Genomic DNA, 23,564 nt, shown 5'->3' with positions numbered 1-23,564 from the left:
AATTAAAATTAGAATACGTTAGAATACAATTAAAATATTACATTCTTATTACTGTCAATGTTTAAAACAGTTGTGCTGCTAAATATTTTTGTGGAAAAAGTGATACACTGCTATTAAAAATTTCGGTGTAATTAAGATCATGTAATTAAGGATCATGTGACACTGAAAACTGGAGTAATGGGTGAGAGAGAGAGAAAATGCCTTTAACAGTGCACTATGGGCCTTGTCCATGGAATCCTGCAGAGATCAGATTCCAATAGATTAATTCGATTAGATTATGGAAATAAGGACAATGAACTGTACCTTACTGTAAAGAATGAAATGAAATATATACGCATTTCCACTTCTTATGATGAAACATGTTGGAGAGGTGGGCAGAGTTCACTGTACCAGGAACTGCTGAGGATGATGGGATGGAATCAGAAGTATTGAAGTGTACACCTCCTGGTGTGCATCAGAAAGATAGATTCTGAGGCTTACAGGATAGGACTTCTTCTAGACATTAATATTTCAAGCAGCAGTACCCTAAAAGTACACGTTTCTGTTTCTGGTATACCCCACTATCCTCCCTTTGGCTTTGCAAAGACATTGCTTATCTTGCTCTGTGTGTTTCAAATGCCTCCTGGTGAGAGACCCCTATGTCTCTTCAAGACAATTAAAGAAACTCTGAACCATAAAGAGCTTCTTTTCCTGCTTTATTCAACCATATGGCAGATCATATGTCAGGAAGTGACTATATTAGTGCATTTATAAGTGCATCTAGTAATGGTCTCTGAAGAAAAATAAATAAATATGAACCTAAAAATGCATTATAAATTTACAGTTACTGTCTTAAGGAGCTATTTATACCTCACTTGATTAAAAAAATATTTTAGTTTATGCAATCTATAATGTAGTCAAATTTATCATTTTTGACTTGAATAAAACAAGTTAATTTAGATTTATAAAATGAAGCTTAGTGATTGTTCTTAAAGCAACAACATGGAACTTTTCCTCTGCGGTCGCCCTACAGGTTGGAAGCGGAATTGTCCATTACCGCTGTCGTAAAATGATTTACGGTTACTGTATATGAAGCATGCAGGTTTTTTTCAAATGGGCAATGATAATATTATTAATCTTCCCTCTTTCATAATTTATACATGTTTAGTAGACTAAACATTTTAACTCAAACATTTGCGATTTGCATGTCGATTGCAATGCTCAAATCTGAACGAGAATGATAGCGATAGCATCCTAACCATCTAAAACTACCATGTTAGTGTTTACTAGCTACCAGATTGATAATTCGCTCATCTACTAGCTGATTCATGAAGATAAATAAATGGAGGACCAGATAGTTTCCGTAACGTAGCCAGGCAGACAACAGATTAGAAAAAATAAAGATAGTATGCAAGCAATTTACAGTTACTTACTAATTCAACAGCATGACGGCCAAGTCAGCATCGGTCTGGTAACTCTCCTCCTCCATAAGCTAACGCCAGCGAGCAAACGCTCGACCAATATTGATCCTCGTCCTGCCTTTCAGTTTATCACTCTCCCTTTTCCTCTTCCGACTCTACTCCGACAAAACCTTGGACTTCTTACGTTTCGCTGCTGCTTCAGCCATGACGAAAACAGACGTACGAAAACAAACGCGCTGGTTGGCCACATTTGAGGAAGTGGTGGGCAAAGTGACGTATGCCGTAAAGCAGTCGAATTTTGTAGTTCTTTTTGAGCGCTGGTTACTACCCGCACCCCGAAGTTACATAGTGCCAGTAAAAGCGATACAGACCCCGTCAGGCTCTGGCAGACGTCTCATTCAACCTATTGTAAGTCGATGTACTATCACAAGGGTCTTGGAAATATATTATGAAGGTTGAAAAGTTACATGTTGTTACTTTAAGATGTGCTGCCCACTTCATTCCCATATCTTTAGCTTAAAAGCATTTATTATCACAATCATTAAAAACAATCCTTATTTGGCTGCCTGTGATTGAAACGTGACACTTTTTTTGTATATATAAAAGAAAATGGTATGTGGCAGGTGAAATAAAGTTTGTGTCAATTCTCCAGGACTAACAATACAAACCATCTAATTTGGCTAAAGATTCGACATGAAATATTAAATGACGCATTTGACGAAAATGGTAGCAAGCGTGTCGATGGCTCAACTAATAGACACAGTTCCCTGCAGGAAATACTATTTAAAATACTATGAATATTACAAATAATATTATAAAATGTTGAAAACTAAAACCTTCAGAAGTCATTCTGTTATGCTGATGTGGTGCTTAAGAAATGTTTCTTATTTTCAATGTTGAAAACAGTTTTTAATATTTAAAACATTTGAATATTTTAACATTATAAAAACTGCTTAATATTTTTGTGGAAACTGATACATTTTTTAAGGATTCTGAATAGAACGTTTAGTAGAACAGCATTTTTTGCTTAAATATATTTTACTGAATAAAAGCATTCATTTCTTCATACATTTTTTTTTCAGATCTCAGAACTGAAGTGCAATTCCTCATTTTATCTCACTTCAAAGTGTCTTAAAGTGACTGGGTCTCTGGGGCGAAGACACCCTGGTGCTGCTACTCTTGCATAAACAGATTTTCCAATCCTTCGCTCTGCTCTTGCCCTCACTTGCATCATTACTTTGGAGATTAATTAGTGGCTGCACTAAGTCGATTCCCTCCATTGCAGCAATTACGTCCACTCTTATTGGTTAGTAAGCAATTAGAGCTGCTCTCATTGGTTAGCGACCTGTCTGGCTTTGTTTATTGTTTAATCCCTGATGGACAGCAACAGACTACGTAGAGCGTTGTACTGGCATGGCAGACAATTAGCATGTGTGAAAGCTATCAGAAAGCATTCAAAGGTTATGAATAGGAAACACTAACCTGTAATGATTTTCTCATGGCTCGTTACAAAGGGTAAACATTAGGTTCCGACCTAAAATAATGGACTCGATACCTTAGTGCTAACGCAAGGCTTGTTTGAAGTCTTTTCCCATGGGCCTTTAAAACAGTAGCTACCAGCCGGCAGGCGCCACCTCAGCAAACCAGTCCTCTGAGGGGACATGTTTGCATGTCTGGCGTAAGGAGATCGCAAATAAAGTGGATGAAAGATGGCTTGCTAAAGGTGAGCTGTGTGTGTGTGTATGTGTGCCTGCGGTGGGCTTGTTGTTATGAGGCAGGAGGGATACAAGAGACAGGCAATATGTGCACTGGCAGATTGGGATGCCAGGTGCGTTTATGCAGTTCAGTGCCACTAAACATGACATTAAAGAGGAACTGCTCCCTCTGAACTCACAAACATCAACATAACGGGTAACCTGGGCAACCTACACATGGGTAAAAGCGAACACGCAAGGACACGCAGGTGTTAGCAGATGTGAGATGTCCTCTTACACACAACTGAACTGTTACAACTACTATGTTTAACTATACAATATCATTTTTTACTATAATTTTTTACATTTTATGAAGAAAATGTAGTTGCTAAGGTGTTGTTGGGCGGCACATTAGACACTCTAATGGTTATTTTGCTAAGATTTCACTTATATAATTTTTTGCTGTACCATCTGACATTTTTTGGGTGGTAGGTGGAAGTCAATTTTTTTTATTTAAACACTTTCCTGACTCAAGCTCAGGTGTTCTGAGTGGTTACATACTAGAAAAGTATGCATGCTGATTTGGTGATTTCTTGTTATTATCAATTTTAAACACAGTTGTGCTTAATATTCTGTGTAAACCTTTTTTTGGGGATTCTTTGATGAATATAAAGTTTAAAAGAACAGCATTTTTGTAGCATTGTAGATGTCTATACTGTCACATTTGATCCAATTTAATGCGTCCATCCTGAATAAAAGTGGTAACACTTTACAGTCGTTCATTGGTTAACATTAGTTAACTATCTGAGTTAACATGAACTAAGAATGAACAACACTTAATTATTAAGTTAATCTAAGTTAATAATAATTTCAACATTTACTATTACGTTATTAAAATCAAAGGTTGTATTTGTTAACATTCGTTAATGCACTGTGAACTAACATAAAGTAACAATGAACAGTTGTATTTCTATTAACATTAATAAAGAATAATAAATACTGTAACAAATGTATTGCTCATTGTTAGTTCATGTTAGTTAATACATTAACTAATGTTAACTAATGAACAGTATTGTAAAGTGTTACCATAAAAGTATTAATTTCTTTCTTTCTTTCAAAAATAAAATAAAATAAAAATATCCTGCATGCCAGAGTGTCCTGAATTTCTTTTCTGTGAAAGAAAAAAAAAACCTCCTTATAATCCATTTAAATATCCAATCAGAACTAAATATTGCAGTTAGTTTTGGTAATTTGTTAACCCACATACTGTATAAAGGACAGTATAATGCTACTGTTACCATGCACACATAAGCTTCTCGGCGGACTTCTCAGCATAATACATAAACAACCCATACTCCCACTAGGTGTGCTGAAAATAGCCCGTCACACTTTAACATGAGAACTCAGAGGTTTAATTAAGCCGAAACACCCACCATGGCCCTTTTTTTAACAAATAAACACGGTTAAAATAAATACAAGCTAAAATGCTGATGCAGTCGTGACACGGTTCTCATCAACCATAATGTATTGCAATGGCTAATTGATATTTAATTTTAAAGGGTCATGAAACCATAAACCAAATTTTCTGAGATTTTAACAGAGGTATGTGTGTTGAATACCATTGAAGACAATGTTAGCATCTGTTAGATTTAATAGTAGGGGGAAAATGGTAAAAAATATATATATATTTTTCCGCTATTTTCATCTTCCGGGTTTAAAAACTTCATCGTGTCCACGTCGCAGAGCACTATAGTACTTTGATGACTCATCGGTGTCTCATAATTATTCATGAGACTGAGATTTCTTATGCAATGAGAAGACACTAGCTCTTAATTATTCATGACACCATGTGGAACTTTCCAATGACAGACATGTCAAACTATGATATCACGTAGTAGATGAGAGAGGGAATGATGGGACGCGCGTTTGTTTTCGTGATGCAAAAGTTCCAGTGCATCTTTCCCTGCGATGCTGCCAGGGCTAGACTCTGACTGCAGGCGGTTGGTTGGCCATCAACCACAGACACATCTAGACTATGTGTGTGTAGCAACCAATACAACGAGAGAATAGTGGACTTCGGCCTTGTACAGCAATGCAGGTTTTCGTCTTGCGTGTAATGTGGTCCAGAGGACTTTTCTATCGCTTCAGAGGTGTGTGTGTCTAAAATGTAACCCTGACCGTTTTACTTGCCTTTTGTTAAATAATCACTCGTTATTAAAATTGAGATATTTCGATAATACCTCAATTGTATCGTATGCTTATTGTGTGCAAATTTCTATGTCACTGTCCATGTTTATTATGTGGGTTTAGGGGTCGCGTAGATCTAGGCTTTTTTTTTTGCGGAAAATGTATTATTTTCAAATATATGCATTTATAGTTTGTATATAAACAAATATATATTTTATAATGACATAATTATACATATGCATGTACATTTATATGTTTTAAATACAATTATGATTACTGTAGGCTAATATATATATGTAGCAGTGCATTCAGTTACTTTTGAAAGGACAAAAATAAGGTGTCAGTGTATTTCATTAGACTTTAGCTTTGCCAGCTATAAAAAATATAGCATTTCCTCATGTTTTACCACTGATTTTTAGTGACAGTCGATATGCATGAGCCAGTGGCGATGACAGTTACCCCCCCCCCCCTCCCCTGCCGTGCCATACCACACCCAATCCCCTCCCTTCTTATCACAGCCATCCACGCCCATTTAAGTTGCATTTTTCAAAAAGATTGTGAGCTAGACTTGAGCTGAAAGAGGGGGGTTTCATGACCCTTTAAGAATTTTTTTCCATCAGGCTGTGCATTTTTAAATAGCCGCAATAATAACTACAGCAAAACATGCAGCCTTTACAACACCCATACAGAAAAAAATGATGTTCACATGATTTAGTGTTTATTATCATTGCTGGTCAAACTCTTTAGTTCTATACTAAAATACAAAAATATGTTGTGGCATTTGTTTATAAGTTTATGTTTATACAAAGTAGGCTATATAATTTTTGTTTTAAGTGAAATGGACTTTCAGTTAGAAGCAATCATGCGCTTTCAGGTGCAAACCATTTTCAAGAGGTTAAAAAAAGGTAAAACAAGAAAATAAAATGCACAAAGAGTGTTTTTTCAACATCCTAATTCAACACGCAAGGTCACAGCAGGTGAGTCCATCATTTGCACTACTCAACTTACTTAACAATCCCTCTCTTTGTCGACCTTTACTGATCAAGCTCTAAATCCGTGGCACAAACATCCTTAAATGGCACAGTGGACATTTACACTGTGTTCTAAAGCAATTCTTTAAAGGGCAAACATGGCACGCACAGACCTAGAAGCGGAAAAGGTCAGAAAAGTATAATGGATGCACGGCTCCTCCCCCCTACCTAAAGCACCTGACGTGCATGGCAAATAAACGGCAGCGATAACCCTTGGTTGGTGGTTTGTTCTGTGCAGACAATCCTTTGATAAACGATTCGGCATGTGAGTGATTTTTCTTTGTGTCCACAAAGAAATATAATCTACTTTTGTTACAGCGGCTTTTCAAAGAGAGAATCTAGAGCCGACCGTGAAGCTCTCTTGAGTTATATTTAACTGGGCCTCCGCTTCCGCGCTCTGGCTTCATAATCTATTTTTGCGGTTAGTGTTTACATTTGCCAGTTGTTGACCCAGTGGAGATCATCTAAAAAAAGCTGTCAGGTTAAAGAGCTGACCCGAGATTATGTGTCATTGTGTGTGAAACCAGCTTACAAACTGTGAAATCGCTATAATAGGAAGAGCTTAATTACTAAACCATTTTCGAACTGCGGTCGAGAGCTTTGTATGGCAGAGCAGGGCATATAAGTTGCATCAGAAATGTGCATATTTCCTAAAAATACAATAAAAACTAAATTTTATAAGAAAATGTGAGTGGTGATTGCCTATTGCAAAAACATCGCCACAATCACTGACAACTTTCCCACTGTTTGCTAAGCAAATGCTAAGATGTTCTGAATGGTTTTGAAGGTGTTGCTAGTGGCTGCTAGGTGTTCTGAATGATTGCTAGGCGTTGGCTTATTGTCTTCAAATCAAAAGAGCTCCCAAGACTACATGATATTCTGATCCCTCTGTCAGCTTAAGTCTATGTTTTTTTTTCTGCCAGACACAAAAAATTGTCAAAATAGTGAAAATATCGGTGCAAAAAATATAGAAATTATGCAAAGGCATTACAAATATAGCTTTCTGAGTGGTTTCTATTGCATAGCTAAAATATTACAGGTGGTTGCTAGAATGTTGCTGGGTAGTTTCTGAGATGTATTGACTGTTTACCAAAGTTCTGAGCAGGAAGTTATAGACCTTATGCGTCAGAGAAACGAGGGCGCCGCCATCTTTAGAACATTGTCTTTGAACTTCCGTTTTTGCGGTCGCTCTGTATATTTCTGTGGCATTGCTGTCCAGGAGTAATTAGCTATTGAACTGGATTTAATTAATGTAAAGTTAACGAAAGTTATCATGAGGATTGTAATGTTTAAAGCAGATGTCTTAACAAATGTCAGTAGACTGGGAAGATTTTAAAACGAGCCGTTCATTCATAAATACGCAAGATCGCTGTGAAAATACAGACCGGAAGTCAAAAGACAACGAGCGTGGCGCTGAAAAGGGGCGGGGCTACATAATGTCTATAGGCTACATTATGCAAAGCACTTGGTAAGGTGTTCTGAATGGTTTCAAGGGACTTAATTTCTAGGTGGTTTATAACAGCCCCAGTTCAAAAGAGTCTTAACCCAAGTCTATGATATTCTGATTCCCTAGATATGGCTGAAAGCCCTGCATCAGTCAATGAGGGATTTTTATTTTTTTTTTCAGATAAAATTAACACATAAAAAAAAACAAAAATATGAGTGTAAAATTAACATGCAAAGTCATTGCAAAAATGTTACAAATAGTTTCTAGCCGATTACCAAAGTTCTGAGCAAAGAATATACAGCAAGTATGCTAAAGGCCCCAATATACTTCAAGCCAAATCGAAGAACAAACTGATGTGACATAATTTAGAAGAAAATAAGGCCAAAATGAACTTCGTTTGGAGATCGAAACAGGAAAAGTTCGCTACGGCTGGCAAACATCTTTGTACTACCATTGGTCCGTGGCGATTATGTAACAGGTAGGTTCATTTCTCCTGTTCAGTTCGTCAAGATCAGACGTCACACTGACATGAACATGAACACACTGGAGAGACGCTTTATAGTAGAAAATGAAGTTGAACTTAGGATGAAACATGACACTGACACTGTTTTTCATGTTTAATACGGTAAAACTGCTTGATTTTAAGCAATCTAAATAAAGTGCTATATAGAAATAAACGTGATGTGACTATACTAGTGTGCCGAATTGCAGAGCTTGTGCCAACATATTGTTGCTATGATCAGATGCTTTTCGTATGCCTTATTTAAAAAAATTCTTGCTGTTTTCTCATTTTTTCTGTTTACATGTTCATAACCGTTGCTCGGATGTATAACAGTATATCGCTGCTCAAATATTTCGAACTTCGTTTTACCCCTAAGCGAAAAACGAAAAGAACTTCGCCGCGAGTAAATCAGGGCCTTGCACTGTTGTTGTTTTCTGAGCAGTTTCAGTGGCATTTCTAGTGTGTTATGGGTGGTTGTTAAGGTGTTCAGAAATTATTCAAAACAAAATATGATACATTTGTAGTCATTGCTAAAGTGATCTAAATAGGGTATTCATAGGGTGTTGTGAAGAGTTTTGTGTAACAGTATTGCATGAGTTCTGACCAGTTGCCAAAGTTCAGAGGTAAAAAAATATATATATATATACAGTATACAAAGATGTGGTTTCTAGGGAGTTTCTAGGCTAATAGAGTGTTGCTAGGTTATTGCTAAGGTGTTCAGAAATTGGCGGTTTTGTGTAATTCAAAAGATCCCAAACCCAAGTCTAACCATCATTTTCACATAGGAGCAAGCATAGCCTTTTGTAAATTTGTCATTCGCTTCCAATTTTATTGTTATACTGCAAGTCTATGGGACTTTTTTAATTATTTGTCAGCCAGATGAAAATGATCAATTTGATCACTTAAATAGCACACCTGTTTAAAAAAAAAAAAAAAAAAAAGAGAAGGTGGGAATGGCTTCCTTTGCCTCACCATTCAAAGAGATGGCCTATTGTAACTCAATCTGTAAAATCTCAGATATAAGTACTAAACCTTTGTCCTTCCTTATTCACTCAATCGAGGATAAATCAATGCCCAAAAGGAAGAAAAGATCCTATCTATAGTATTAAAGCAAAAGGCAGGGGACAAGGTGGACCCTGCACCAAGAAAGTCTGGAGTCAAAGCAAGCCAGCCCACATTGTGTTCGCAAACCACCAACATCCTGGCTTTATCCTGTATTTATGGAACAAGTGATGGCCTATTGTTTCATTGTTTAGTAGAAGACTGACCTATTTTAAACAGCAATACAGTATAACTTCCTGTGTAGAAAAGCCAACGTTTAAACAGACACCGCAGACAGAGAAAGCGCCGATTTATAGACTTCTTCGTAGGGTTCCACTAGAGAATTACGTGATCCTTCATGAATAAAATGAAAATGGCAAAGTAGACTGCATAATGTAAAATTCCATTGAGGCTATTAAGAGCAGAGAATGCCTTAACATCTACCCGGTGTGAAAGATAATTACGGTGTAATTAAGATCCCTATAGACGGAGTCTCTCAGACCGGTAACCATCACTAAAGCTGCCAAAAGCTAACACTGAGGACTTACCAGCTATAGTAGCTAAACGCTCCGCTGACTGAGTCTATCAAAAGCTTGGGCAAATCCATTAGGTGGATTAATCATATGTTATAGGTTTGAGGTAAGGGCAAACACATTTTCGCCATTAATTATCAAGCAATTGAGTGAGTGTGTAACAACCTTTACAAGGACACACATAATCACAGAACCATAAAGGTTCCATCTACTGATTTTCATCTAGGTTTCTAACGGAAACTAAATCCAAGAAATTTGCTTAGGCACCCTGATGCGCCCCGACCCCCCTCCTGGTTGAGAAACACTGGTCTAAAGTGTTATTTTTTTAGTAAGAAAAATTATTTTAATTTGTACATGCAAGTCTGTGTTTTTCTATGAATATCTCAAATGTTTTAAAGTAACCTCAAACTAAGGAATATGCATATTTGAGGGGATTTTAAAAGTGCGGGAAAGTCACAGAAATTAATAAAATCTGATGTCATTAAAATTTCTATACATTAATAATATAATATCATAAATAAAATAAAATCATAAACACTAAAGAACATAAAGCTATTGGAACATCTGGAACACATTGAGCTACGTGTTAATGTGGGAAACATGGTCAGACTTGCAGAATCTTCACTATAAACCACAAAAGTGAAGAACAGTTTAAGTATTCTGTTTATTTTATTGTTTTAAACTTATTCATTGTGGTTTGTTGTGGTTTGACAAAAAAATGTCAATGTAATGTGATGCTTGTTGAGACTGATTGTGTTTTATCCCCTTAGAGAAGCTGTAATCTTATAATGTTTTCTAAAGACTCTTAATCAAGTTTAAAGGCTACTCAAAAAGCAGCTCTTAAATCACGTTTTGCCTGCTGTAAAGCGCTAAATATAACGGGCAGGCAAAACAATCTCAGATTAGCAGGTTTAAGATGATGTTATGATATCACAAAACACAGTTTCGCAATAATCAAGGCTCAACAATAAATAAATAAATAAATAGATATAATCCTTATTGTTAAGCCCTGAGCATGTCTATATAGCCTATTACAAAATATATTATATAACAACATATACATATATACATGTACATATATATTATATATATATATATATATATATATATATATATGAGCACTGATCATGACTGCACTTCATACTGTGTCTTCATGGGCTCACAATCATGTAATCACAATCAGTTTTTTCACCTCATGGCTTTCAAAATAAACTACAAAAGGGTTTTTCTGTGGATGTGAACAGGCAGGACACTGGGAACAAAGTGTGTGTGTTTTGTGCACGTCCATCCACCTCAGCACTGTCTGTAATACCGAGGAAAGGAAATTACCACTTCACGGAGCACTCTGGATGGGCTTCCAACAAGTCGAGGGGCGAGATAAATCTCTCATACTTTTATATCTTAAAAGTATTACGGTCAGGAAAGAGAGTGAGTGAGAAGGAAAAAGAAGGACAAAGTGAATGTGTGACAGAGAGTGAGAAAAAGATCCACTCCAAGGCTTCAGAAGCTGTCAGGCTATTAAGGCCACTAATCAATCATCATATTAAAATAATATAACCTCTCTCTTAAAATAACGTATAATTAACCGAATCATTGGCGAGAGGCTACATGGACTGACATCCAATTACTGCCATCAGATTGTTATCTCTGAAAATCACAGTCCTTACAAAACACAGCTATATTACGCATATTACGAGTTTTATCATGTCTGCACAGAACTGAATATACATGCAATTAGATTCTATACAAGTACCACTCACATAAAATGATACATTTGAGACCGCCTTCCAGCTAAGTAGCTCGCTCATGCGCAACAGTATCATCAAAGGCGCCTATGAACCAGCAGAACCAAATCACAGTCTTTCATTCCTAACATCCTAAGCCTATTTAACATGGTTCGCGGTGTCATCGGTGCGGGTGATTGGACAGTCGGGCTGAGAATCGATATAAGGATGTGGGCAGGTCAAGGCCCTTCATCAACCACACAGGAGATCCAAAGCGCAGCATGAGGCAATTGGAAACATATGATAAAAGACTCACAGAGAGCTTGTGGCTAAAGAATCTCTGACCCGAGCCCTGGCCTCCAGTTGTGTGCTGCACCTCAATAAAAATGTAAATATCTCATCTGCTCTGGGCGTCAACTCACTCAAGAAGTAGGTCTCGAATAGGGAGCGGGTTACACAAATGCTCATTTCCTTGTCTTTTAAAGCACTAATTAGAATAGATTTCGGTGGAGAACAGAAAACAGAAGACACTTTATGAGAAAAAGCAGTACATCTACAAAAACCACTGCACTCATTAAGAAGAAATATCTTCAAAACAAAGATCACTGCACTGATTTACGCACTGGAAGTTTCGGATTATTAGAAAATGTGAGTGCGGAACCTATGAAATTAGGCTTTTTTGAGCAATGCCGTGACTTGTTAACACTGTAAAATGGTGATCAGTTAACTTAACTTAAAAAAGTGAGGAAACCCGTTGCCTTTAAATTATTAAGAAAATAAACTAAATGTGCAATTGAAAAAATGAAGTTCTTGACAATTCCAAGTTACTCTGAAAAGTAAAAGTTATTAAAACATAAGAAAATGTGTTGTGATAACTTTTTATTTGAAGTTAAACTAACTTAATTTTATTAAAATTGCAATTAATTAATGTCAATCTACTTAAAAAAAAAAAAAAAAATCTGAGTCCTGTCAACTTACTTAATTTGAGGAAACCCATTGCCTTGAAAAAATTAAGTAACCACAACTTGTATATGTGTGTTATGGGTGGTTGCTACTGTAGGTGGTCACTTATTAGCCGTAGTAAAGGTCTCTATGACATTCTGGTCACTATAGTAACCCTCCTTCAATGCCAAAGGGATTGTATAATCTGCCAGGTGAAATTCATCTAGTTTATAAAAGTGATAGCACTTAATACATAGAAAACCCCTATATGAATATGAGTTATATAAAACAAATAATCACACTAAGTCATTTTTAAATGTTCTTTAATAAGCAATTTTTTGTGTTTTTTAAAGTCTCAAGTCAAAAACAAAGAAGTCTCACCAAGGATAATTTAATTGATCAGAAATACAGTAAAAACAATAATATTATGAATTACTCTTACTATTTAAATAACTGTTGTCTATTGTAATATATTTTAAAATGTATTTAATAAAAGCTGAATTTTCAGGATCATTACTCCAGTCTTCAGTCTCACGTGATCATTCATATATCATTCATGCTTTGTTAAAGAAACATTGCTTAATATTATCAATTTTGAAAACAGCTGCTACATTTTTTTGTGGAAACAGTGATATATTTTTTCAGGACTCTTTGACACAAAGAAAGTTTATTTGAAATGGAATTAGTTGTACAACATTATATTTAGATATGTGTTTACTGTCACTTTTGTTCAATTTAATGTTACCTTGCTGAATATGTATTAATTTCTTTAAAAAAAAAGAATACTAACCCCAAACTTTGTGAATTGATAAGCCGTTATAACACGATAACAATATTTATCTACTTTGTATATTGTGCATATCTACTACAAATATGTAAAATATATCATGTAGAGCTTTAATAGTTGTTTATATTTTAGTGCCAGATGTGATGGTCATGATCAAATAGACATGAATGCCAAAAATTACTATGCAAAATGAGTAAAAGAAGGACTAAAATGGGAGGAGGGGTGACGTCCCTCCTGAATCTTTCCCCTGCTGACAACATACTGCTGACAAAGCAGATACAAGCACACACACCGACCGCAGAATTCTATAATAAAAGACAACAGATGCAGAATCATACCGTATCCATATCTAAAGGTGTCTAGTAAAATCATCACGGCTTTATATTTGAATTCCAACCACGGAAAGGAATTACAAACTGTGGGGAGAGATGCCAGTGTTTTATTAGCCATATCTGGGTCTAAAAGGTGTGTTACAACAGAAGTGATCTTCCTGGGAACTAAAACTTTAAAACACTCTATTAAAGCGCTTGCCCACAGTCAAAACTCCAGTTCAGTTTAAAAAGACTGTAAAATGCACGCTTAAGTGAGCCAGTGACATATGTAAAAGTCACACCCATCTATGGATATGAAATATTGATCTGGATCACTGCTTCCCATTATTTTTAATGCTTCCTGCGTATTGATTTTTTACTCTCTGCTTTAAATTAAATGCTTTACAGACTCTTTGTATGCAGGTCAGGGATTTGGTGATGGGTGGGTAAGAATGGCAGAGGAGTAGAGGGCTTCTTTTCTGATTTTATTGTGCCGACTGCCTTTCAATCAGACAGGAAAGGACTCCTCATTAGAGAGAGCGAGAGTGTGGCAACAAAGACTGAAGGGCAAGGTAGAGCATTGGAAATCCAGTGTCTTTTGACAAGAGGCCCTTGATGGATACTGGTGTCGAGCAGAAGCTTCCTGTGGTGTCAGCCAGAAGAGATGATAGACACTACCCACAGGGGTTGTGGATCTTTGACCTTTTGCACGTGCCCAGTGGTGCACACACTCGCAAAGTTACCACTTCACATCTGATATAGTTTTAACACATCAACAAACGCCCAGGAGCGTGTAGCTCAAGGGTGTGCATTAAATTTGACTCAAAACCTGCTCAGACGTGAACTGTCGACATGCGACTGACTGTGGTAATGCCCCTTGCATAAACACAAACACACACGTCTTCAGAGAAGGGTAGATACTGACAAATTGTAATTTGCAGTTAGTAACCTACTACATGACAAAACAAAATAGTATAATGTATTACAGTACATATTTGAGATAATATACTGTAATCTGGCCACTTTTTGACTATTTTTAGATTACTTTTGACCTAACTTATCTTGTAAAATCTTGTACCATATCGATTTAAAAATGCAAAGAGAAATTAGAGCTGCGCGATTAATCGTTAAAAATAAAAATAGCGATCTTGAATTCAAATACCCACACAAACTCATTCTTAAATGACAATGATACGCTAGTGTCTATTAAACATTAACAAAATCACACTGGAACATTCAAATTTGCGTTTGTGCTGCCATTGACCTAGAGAAAGCAGTATTTCTATCAAGGTATGATACCGTCTTTTCATCCATTGTTATTTCCGTGTTACAAATATTCAAATGATCAGTACTGACATAAAAGTATGTAGTTTTGATATAAACACTACGTAAGCGATCAAAATAGAGCAAACGATCAAACGATAGTATCGATTACATTGTTACGCCAGTAGGTGGCGACACATGACTGTTAAAACATTTATTCAAATTTATCAAACATTTCAGATAGACTGCAGCAATTAACATTTTGTCAGAACCTCTAGTAAATAACATGTTATTTTGTTTAGTTGTCTATTCAGAATCGTGATCTCTATTTGAAATTTCTGTAAATGCATTGGTCAAATCATCTCCATTTTCAATGTAATTACAGCTACTTGACTATAGTGGCTGGTCTGTGTGTACAATTCCACAAATCTAAAAGAATTTCCAAACATACAGGGGTTGGAGAATGAAACCTAGTTTCAGACCACAATAATTTATTAGTCTGGTGTAGGGCCTTCTTTTGGGGCCAATACAGCATCAATTCATCTTGGGAATGACAGATACAAGTTCTTCACAGTGGCCAGAGGGATTTTGATCCATTCTTCTTGAAGAACAGTGGCCAGGTCACTATGTGATGCTGGTGGAGGGAAACATTTTCTGATTTGCTGCTCCAAAATATCCCAAAGTGCCAAACAGCCGGGTGTTAAGCCTCTTTAGGGCTTCTCCACACAGGAACGTCCAATGGATGTGGGAAAGACAGTGAAGTTGGACTAATCAGAGAACAGTACATGTTTCACATTGTCCACAGACCAAGATTTGCACTGTTGGTACCATTGAAAAATCTGGCATTGGCACAAGTGACCAAAGGTTTTGCTTAAGTAGCCCGACCACGAAGATTGACTCTTGTGCTCTCGATGAACAGTTTTGGTGGAAACAGGAGAGTCGAAGAGTGCGTTCAATTCTGCAGCTGGGCAGCTGTGGTTTTATGTTTTTTAGATACAACCTGGGTTAGTACCTGGACAGACAGCTTTCTCTTGCATCAACAGTTACCCCTGTTGGATGAGGTTCATGCCAACATTGCCCATAGCTCTCGGTACACCACAGAGACTTGCTGTCTTGGTTACAGATGAGCCAGTGAGACGTGCACCAACAATTTGTCCTCTTTTGAGCTCTGATATTTCACCCATTATGCTGTGTGGATTTCAATATTTTATGTGCAGCTGTGCTATTGCTCTGCTAATTCAACCTTCACACTCTGGTCTATACTGATGGAATGTAAAATCAATGAAGATCGGCCAAGAGGTCGCACATATATAGGCGTGAAACCTCCAACACTATATTGGCCAGTGTTTCAGTTTCATTGTCCAAACCCTGTATGTAAGCTTTAAGCATAGGCTTTTTAAGAATGGAAAACTTAAAAGATAAATAAAGAATTATGCATTATACAATTAAGCATTATACAACATATTTTAATACAATTACAAGTACACAATTTTTGGAACCTGATAACCTATTCCAGATTACATAAAATCAGTTACTACTACCCAGCAGTGTTTGTGGGGACTGGGAGTGGGGACCTTCAATGATATTCTGCATTTTTACATTTTCATCAAGACATTATATAGAATGTTTTAAGCTGTTATATATATTTGGTCTCCACAATGCAAGCAAAATCAGAGCCACACAAACAATATATAATTCAAATGGAATTCAAAAACAAAAATAATTATATAATCGGAAATCCCAACCCTTCCTGAAACAAATAATGAAGTGCCCTTTCATTTCTTGAGAAGCTTGGGAGAAGACAATGGGGAACGGCCTTGGGTCAGAAGTGCCCAGTGGCCAGCCTGTCTTCAATAAGAATAAAACATCTGTTCTGATTTTGATGTCAAATGTAACTTCTCATAAAACATTACGCAAGCTGATGTAAAAGGCTGTTACCATTAGAGGTTATCTAAACTTGCAATTTAACCATTGCCCTACATAGAGACCATCTCAGCTTCTATAGAAATATGATACCGCTAATAGAAGTACAAGGACAGGATCATTGAGTGTACAAAAGTGAGTGTCTGTATAACAAAAGCTAATGAGGGCTGGGACAGGAAAAGGAAACACTGAATTGCGATGTCCGCCATGTTCCGTTCATCTGCTCACCCACACAGGCTATTATCTATGAGTAATAAAGGATCAACACATTTTCAAGCCTATATTTCAGTGCTGTTACGGCAGTGGCGAAAAAGTCTGTTTGTTCAATTTGTTATGTTCCATTATTCCAGCCAGACTTATTGCTTGGGATGCCTTTTGATATCAAAAGTGTCCAAGAGCAACAGATTAAAAGGGAAATTTGGCACATGTGAAGTTCAAAAAGAATTGCCTTTATAACTTCTCTCTTGGCTGTAATAGCTGACATGATTCATTATGATTCAGTACAATGGTAATGTGATGATAATGCAATTAAAATCATATTCTCACATCATATCCAGATAATTATGAAATATAGGCCAATTATGAAATTATAGATAAATATGAAATATATTCATGGGCATCAAATAAATGTAATATGGTCAACTACTAATCTAAATATTCAATAGTCCCCTAAATGTCTAAGATGGTTACAGCCCTGGGGTGCGTTTCCCGTAGAACTATATAGCTCGCTGCTTAACTACCATAGTACGATGCATCGTTGGAGAAATCAAGTAGCTAGTCACGACTGTTTCCCGAAACCGTATGCCGCAAAGTATCGTTCAACCACGTTGGTTTATGACGTCTCGCACGTGGTGGACTAATAACTTATTTTAATGAATCTGTTTGAGATCGAATTTACGCTAGATCTTTGTCATTTACAGACATGGCATTCAAGACCATTTCTAATTTTTCTCAGTTATTTTGCTTTATTACCAGACTCAATATTTGGCTCGTTCTTACATAGTAGAGCACGTTGGCACATGCGCAGTCTTCAAAAACGTTGCTTTAAATCTCTTGACAAACTAAAAGATGTAAATTACATTTGTATGTATTCTAAATAAATAATACGGGTTGTACTGAATGTCAGCTTGCTTATTTTGCTCAAGTTAAGGATTTATTCAGTCTACATCTCATGTAAACTACAAACTATGCTTCTAACCACAGCTCGAGAGCTGACGTTCCAACCAAGTTTGCGATGCTGTTTGCGAATGTTCGTTCGAACACCAAATCGTTGAACTTGGGACCATAGTTGGCTAACGATGCTTTCGGGAAACGCACCCAAGCATCGTTGGCCAACTATGGTCGCAAGTTCATCGCAATGTCCATTGAACTCCATTGGTAACGACGGAACTTGCGACCATAGTTGGCCAACGATGCTTTCGGGAAACGCACCCCTGCTAGGAAAACCAGTTGATACAACTTGGTAACTGAATCAGATTTACACTAGCTGGTCTTCCCATCTGGTCAAGATGGTCTATTGGCTGGTATTTTTCACATGGTCAGACTGGCAGCTAAAAACCAACTTAGCCTTCTATGCTATATATATATATATATATATATATATATATATATATATATATATATATATATATATATATATATACTCAACTGACTAAAATGGAAGACTTAATTTAAGGCAGCAAACAAGTTAAATCTAAGTGCTACTAAATATAAAATGAGAGAATTTGCAGGTGATGGAATGGATAGAAAACAAAGATCCATCTGTTCAGAAACTGGATGAACTTCTTAAAAACTTCACACAAAAAAGGCACTTTTCTAAAATTCAGATTAATTTCATATGCACAAGAATACAAGACATGCACGCGAATTACTGAACGCTAATCTTTCAGCCTGATATAAAAAGCCAGAAATAAAATATAATTTCAGATTCAATTAATTAAACGAATCTAAATAAATGGAATAAATTAAATTAAATTGTTAAATAAAATAAAAAAGAATGCAAACAAATTGCATAAATTAAAAATAAAATAAAAAAGGAAATAAAAAATTATATTGATAGAAGTCAATTCTATGAGTTTCTGGATACCATTCATCATAGCCTGGATGACATCACCTTGGTAACAATCAAGTCCGTGAGACCAGGCGAGCTCTTACTAAAGCCTTTACTTTTGTAACAAAGCACTAAACTGACCTTCAATAATATGTTTAAAAACAGTGAATTATAGCAGCAACAGTTATGATCATTTTGCTTTGCAATGCACATATTTGCCCTACACATACATAATCACTCTTCTTAATGCCTTATGATCTCCGACGCTGATCGACACGAATGCACCTGCCCATTGAACAGAACTTTTTGCAGAGAAATCTCCCACAATCACCGATCCGATAATAAAATATTAACCACAAAGGCCTCTCTTACCGGGATGACAGCTGATGGGTTGGATGAGAAGCGCTGATAAAGTCAAACACAACATCCCTAAACGACACGATCCTCGCAGTCTCCACATGTCCAAATGCGCAATTAGAGCAACACGGAATGGCGGATCAAATTGAGCGTCAAGGAAGGAAACACACTAACTTGACTAACCAAAATAATTAAGAGTGACCAAGGCGATTTTAATGACCGGCGACAGATCTTGTGCCTGTTTCGTGGGACATTTCGGACAGCCCACAATCCGCGCACACTTCTGCTCTCTGTGGCGTCCTTTACATTCTCTTTACATTCTCAAGTTAATCCCAACCGGAGGCACTTTCAGTGGCTCGTGCTCGTTCGGTTCCTTTGCTGTACAGCGGCTCTCTCTCGCGCGCGCTCGCATCTACAAAGTCACTCGCTTGCTTCAATCACATTCAGCGCGGTCCGCTTCTCTATCCAGGAAGTTGTGCATAAGAGCGTTTCGTGTTTGGCCAGGGGAATTAGTTGAGAAATCAAAGCCCTGCCCTCTGGATCCTAGCGCCGAAGGCTGAGGTTCTGTACGACTGCCGAAGAAAGACGAGGATTGGTTACTGGAAGCTGAAGCACAAGACTGTTCTTCTCAGTGTGTCTTTCTAAAACAGTTAGTTCCGGTCCTGTAATCTGATTGGTCAAAGCGGCGTTCCAAGCATGCATATTTAGTAGGGTCGATGACGTGACGGTTTTTTTTTTTTTTTGTCTGGATTAATGATAAAAAAAAATAAAAAATAAAAAAAACTTTTCTATAATGAAAATTAAGTAATTTAGATTTTTTTTTTGTGGGGCTTAATGTAAAAAAAAGAAGCATAATCAATATCAATTATATTTATATTTTATTAATATATATAAATAAAAATATCAAAAGATTTGATTAATTTATATACACACACACACACACACACACACACACACACACACACACACACACACACACACACACACACAAATATTTTGATCTTTTTATGAAAAGGCTTGTTTTTCCAGGTCAAATTGAGTAACTAAAAACGTCTTGATAAATGTCTTTACTCAAAATTCATGATAAGATATATATTTGTTTACCATTGTTCATTATTCTATTGCTAGTTACAGCACTTCATATTTTTAGTCATTCAACCAACTTATTTGTTTAAAATGGTACAAAAAGGTACGAAAGCAGTATGAATATAGATCTATAAGAAATTATAAGGGTTTAAGAATTTCACATTCTCTGGTTAGTAATTTTGGAAATGAAAATTCCAGACTGGAGCTGGAGAAGTGATTGCAGTATCCTTTAAGTGGGAAATTTTTGTCGCTCCACTCCACTCATATCTACTGTTCCAGACCGGCTTTCAGTCTGTGTGTTGTTAACCACGGTCGCCATACCATTTCAGTGCAAAAGCACTGTGAGATATTGCTTAATTGTACGCTTCTGTACTGTTGGGACAGCTCTTTATTTGTATACTGACATATCATATCAACTATATTTATTTCCATCTAATTTCGTGAACCAAAGAATTTCGGGACATCGTTTTATATTATGTCACCGTCAGCAGAACTCAACAGACATTGCACTGTCATTCAGCCATACACTCTTCACTGGGAGACGGGAGAGTCAAAATTGCCCTGCAATGTAGACAGGGGGTTTACACGGCATATTCTGTGCTTCTCAGATTTCACCAGTCCTCAAATGTCCCACTTGACGACAGTTCAGTTAAAACACTGTGCAGCTATATTCAGTTATCCTGTCAGAAAAGCCATAGCTTCTATCCCTGCTCCACAGTCCGGCCTCAGACGCGGTCGCTCTCCAAGGTGCTGAAAGTTTGCCAAGCTGTCATGCATTATCCATGGTGCTGGTGACTCCCCTTTTACGACAGTGTCACTTATTAGGAGACTGTATGTATCATCTTTTGTAAATCACTGTGCAGTTGTTACCTTACACAGATATTTTTACTCGAGCTGACCTTTCTTTCACTGGTATAGCCTAATGTTTATTATTTTTCATTTAACAATTTTTATTGATTTTCTATTAGACCATGTAACATTTTATACAACACATATTGGACCAAATGTATACAACCAAATGTTGCTGTGTTATACAAATATTAATTCCTATAAAGATACCCCCCACCCCAACCCACCCAACCATCCCAACCATCCCAGTTTGTCCCTATAAATCCAGATCTCCCCAAGAATGATTGTCCTTTGAAGTGCTGATCCAACTAAGGATTGCAGGAGCATATACAATACATAATAACCTTTCCAGTACAGTAAGGAATGAGTGGAAAAAATAGGAGGGGAATAGAATAATAATAATACAAATAAAATATCTAAATAAGTCCAGTCAAATACGTAATAAATAAATAGTAATAACAGAAAGAAAAAAAAAAAAAAAAAAAAAAGGAAAGAAAGAAAAAAAAAAAAAAAAAAAAAAAAAAAAAAAAAAAAAAAGGGGGGGGGGAGGGGACATGTTGCCGCTTCACTCTGAAGATAACTTCTTATTCATCCGTATTTAAGGGTGTTTGTAAGCTCTCATAGTATTCTAAGAAGGGGCTCCAAACCTTCCTGAATGTTTGCACGGAGCCTTTAAGGGTATACCTGATCTTCTCCAGCTTTAGGAAATGCATTACATCCTTAACCCATCTAGTGAAGCTGGGGGGTGTTTGCTCCTTCCAGGAGAGCAGAATGAGACGTCTGGCAATCAGAGAAGTGAATGCTGTAATGGGGCATGTTTGGGGGCAATTTTCAGAGATAAATCCAAATAGGGCACATACTGGGTTGGGGGTAATGTTTTTTTGAAGTATCCTAGAGTAAGCGCTAAAGATGTTGGCCCAGAATGTATAAAGTTTGGGGCAGGACCAGAACATGTGTATATAATCCGCTGGTTGGCCTTTACAGCGAGGGCAAGTGGGGTCTATATCAGGGAAGATTTTCACCAGCCTCGTCTTGGTCAAGTGTGCTCTTAGAACTATTTTAAGTTGTATCACATTATGTCTGGCGCACGGAGAAGATTTATAAACTGAATCAAGTACAGCCTTCCAATGATCATCTGTAAATTCCTCCCCAAGATCATCCTCCCAAAGTCTCCTGACCTCCTGCAAAGAATGCGGGGAGACATTGCCTATACTATTATAGAGATTTGAGATTAAACCTTTGTGTGATGGGGATAGTGAAAGGATATAGTCAACTATATTGCTCGCTGGAAAATCTGGAAAGGAGGTTATACTTTTCTGGACAAAGTGTTTAATTTGGAGAAATCTAAAGAAGTGAGACATGGGTAAATCGAATAATTGAGAGAGTTGGGCAAATGATCCAAACTTGCCATCTACATAAAGATTGGAAATAGACTTAATACCCTTCGAGGACCAAGTTCCAAAGGTAGAGTCTGAGAGGGAAGGTGGAAAATTATAATTATTCTTTATGGGAGAATGCACCGACATTGTCTGCAACTTAAAATGTCTTCTGAATTGAGACCAAATTCTAATAGAGTGATAGACCACTGGGTTAGCGCAGAATTGGCTTCGAGGGGGGGGAGAAGGGGCACAAAGTATGGAACCTAGATCAAATGAACTAGAGGCAAACTCCATTTGCATCCAGGCCTCACTCCCACTGGAGCCCCCTCTTCCCATCCAGTGTAACATTGTCTTTATATTACATGCCCAATAATAGTAAATAAAATTAGGCAGAGCTAGGCCAGCTAGCTTTTTAGGTCTTTGGAGGGAGCTTCTTTTGATTCTGGGTGGTTTACCGTTCCAGATAAAGGAAGATATACTACTCTCTAATGAGCTGAAAAACGATTTTTTTATCAGGATGGGGATATTTTGGAAGAAGTAAAGAAATTTTGGTAACACAACCATTTTGATAAGATTAACTCGGCCTGCTAGGGACAGCGGAAGATTCATCCATCTAGCCATGTCTTTTTTACATTTTTCAAACAAAATATTAAAATTCTTAGTGAAGAGGGACAAAAAAGCAGGAGTAATCTCTACCCCAAGATATTTAAAGCCCTTGTTGACAATTCTAAATGGGAAATGAGATGCAGAGATTGAAGTGGCTGCTTGATTGAGAGGAAACATCTCGCTTTTTTCAAAATTGATTTTATAACCAGAGAGGCTTCCGAATTGTTTTAGGATATTGAGAATGGAGGGAACAGAACTTAGTGGGTTTAAGACATATAAAAGAATGTCGTCTGCATATAGGGATAATTTGTGTGTGAGGCCCCAACGCTCTATGCCCTGGAAATTCTCTGATTGTCTAAGGGCAATGGCTAGCGGTTCAATGGCGATAGCGAAAAGCAGTGGAGACAGACTGCAGCCTTGACGTGTGCCTCTGCCAAGAGAGAAATACTCTG

The 23,564-nt window shown here is 37.0% G+C and overlaps 1 protein-coding gene across 3 annotated transcripts in view; it reads right to left on the bottom strand.

The window, feature by feature from the left end:
• Positions 1 to 19,840, bottom strand: part of ca16b (carbonic anhydrase XVI b) — a 91,784-nt gene extending 71,944 nt beyond the window's left edge. For all 3 annotated transcript variants that reach the window (XR_014031280.1, XM_081381639.1, XM_081381640.1), the window contains exon 1: positions 19,208 to 19,840. Coding sequence is in view for 2 of the 3 variants with exons in the window: in XM_081381639.1 (XP_081237765.1) it covers positions 19,208 to 19,295 (88 nt within the window). In the remaining variant the exon portion in view is untranslated. The remainder of the gene's footprint in view (positions 1 to 19,207) is intronic.
• Between the last annotated feature and the right edge of the window lie 3,724 nt (positions 19,841 to 23,564).

This window comes from Scardinius erythrophthalmus (assembly GCF_964197995.2).
Source record: "Scardinius erythrophthalmus genome assembly, chromosome: 12".
In the NCBI taxonomy this organism is placed as follows: domain Eukaryota; kingdom Metazoa; phylum Chordata; class Actinopteri; order Cypriniformes; family Leuciscidae; genus Scardinius; species Scardinius erythrophthalmus.
The sequence above is the reverse complement of the archived record's forward strand: the minus strand, read 5'-3'. Positions and strand labels throughout refer to the sequence as shown.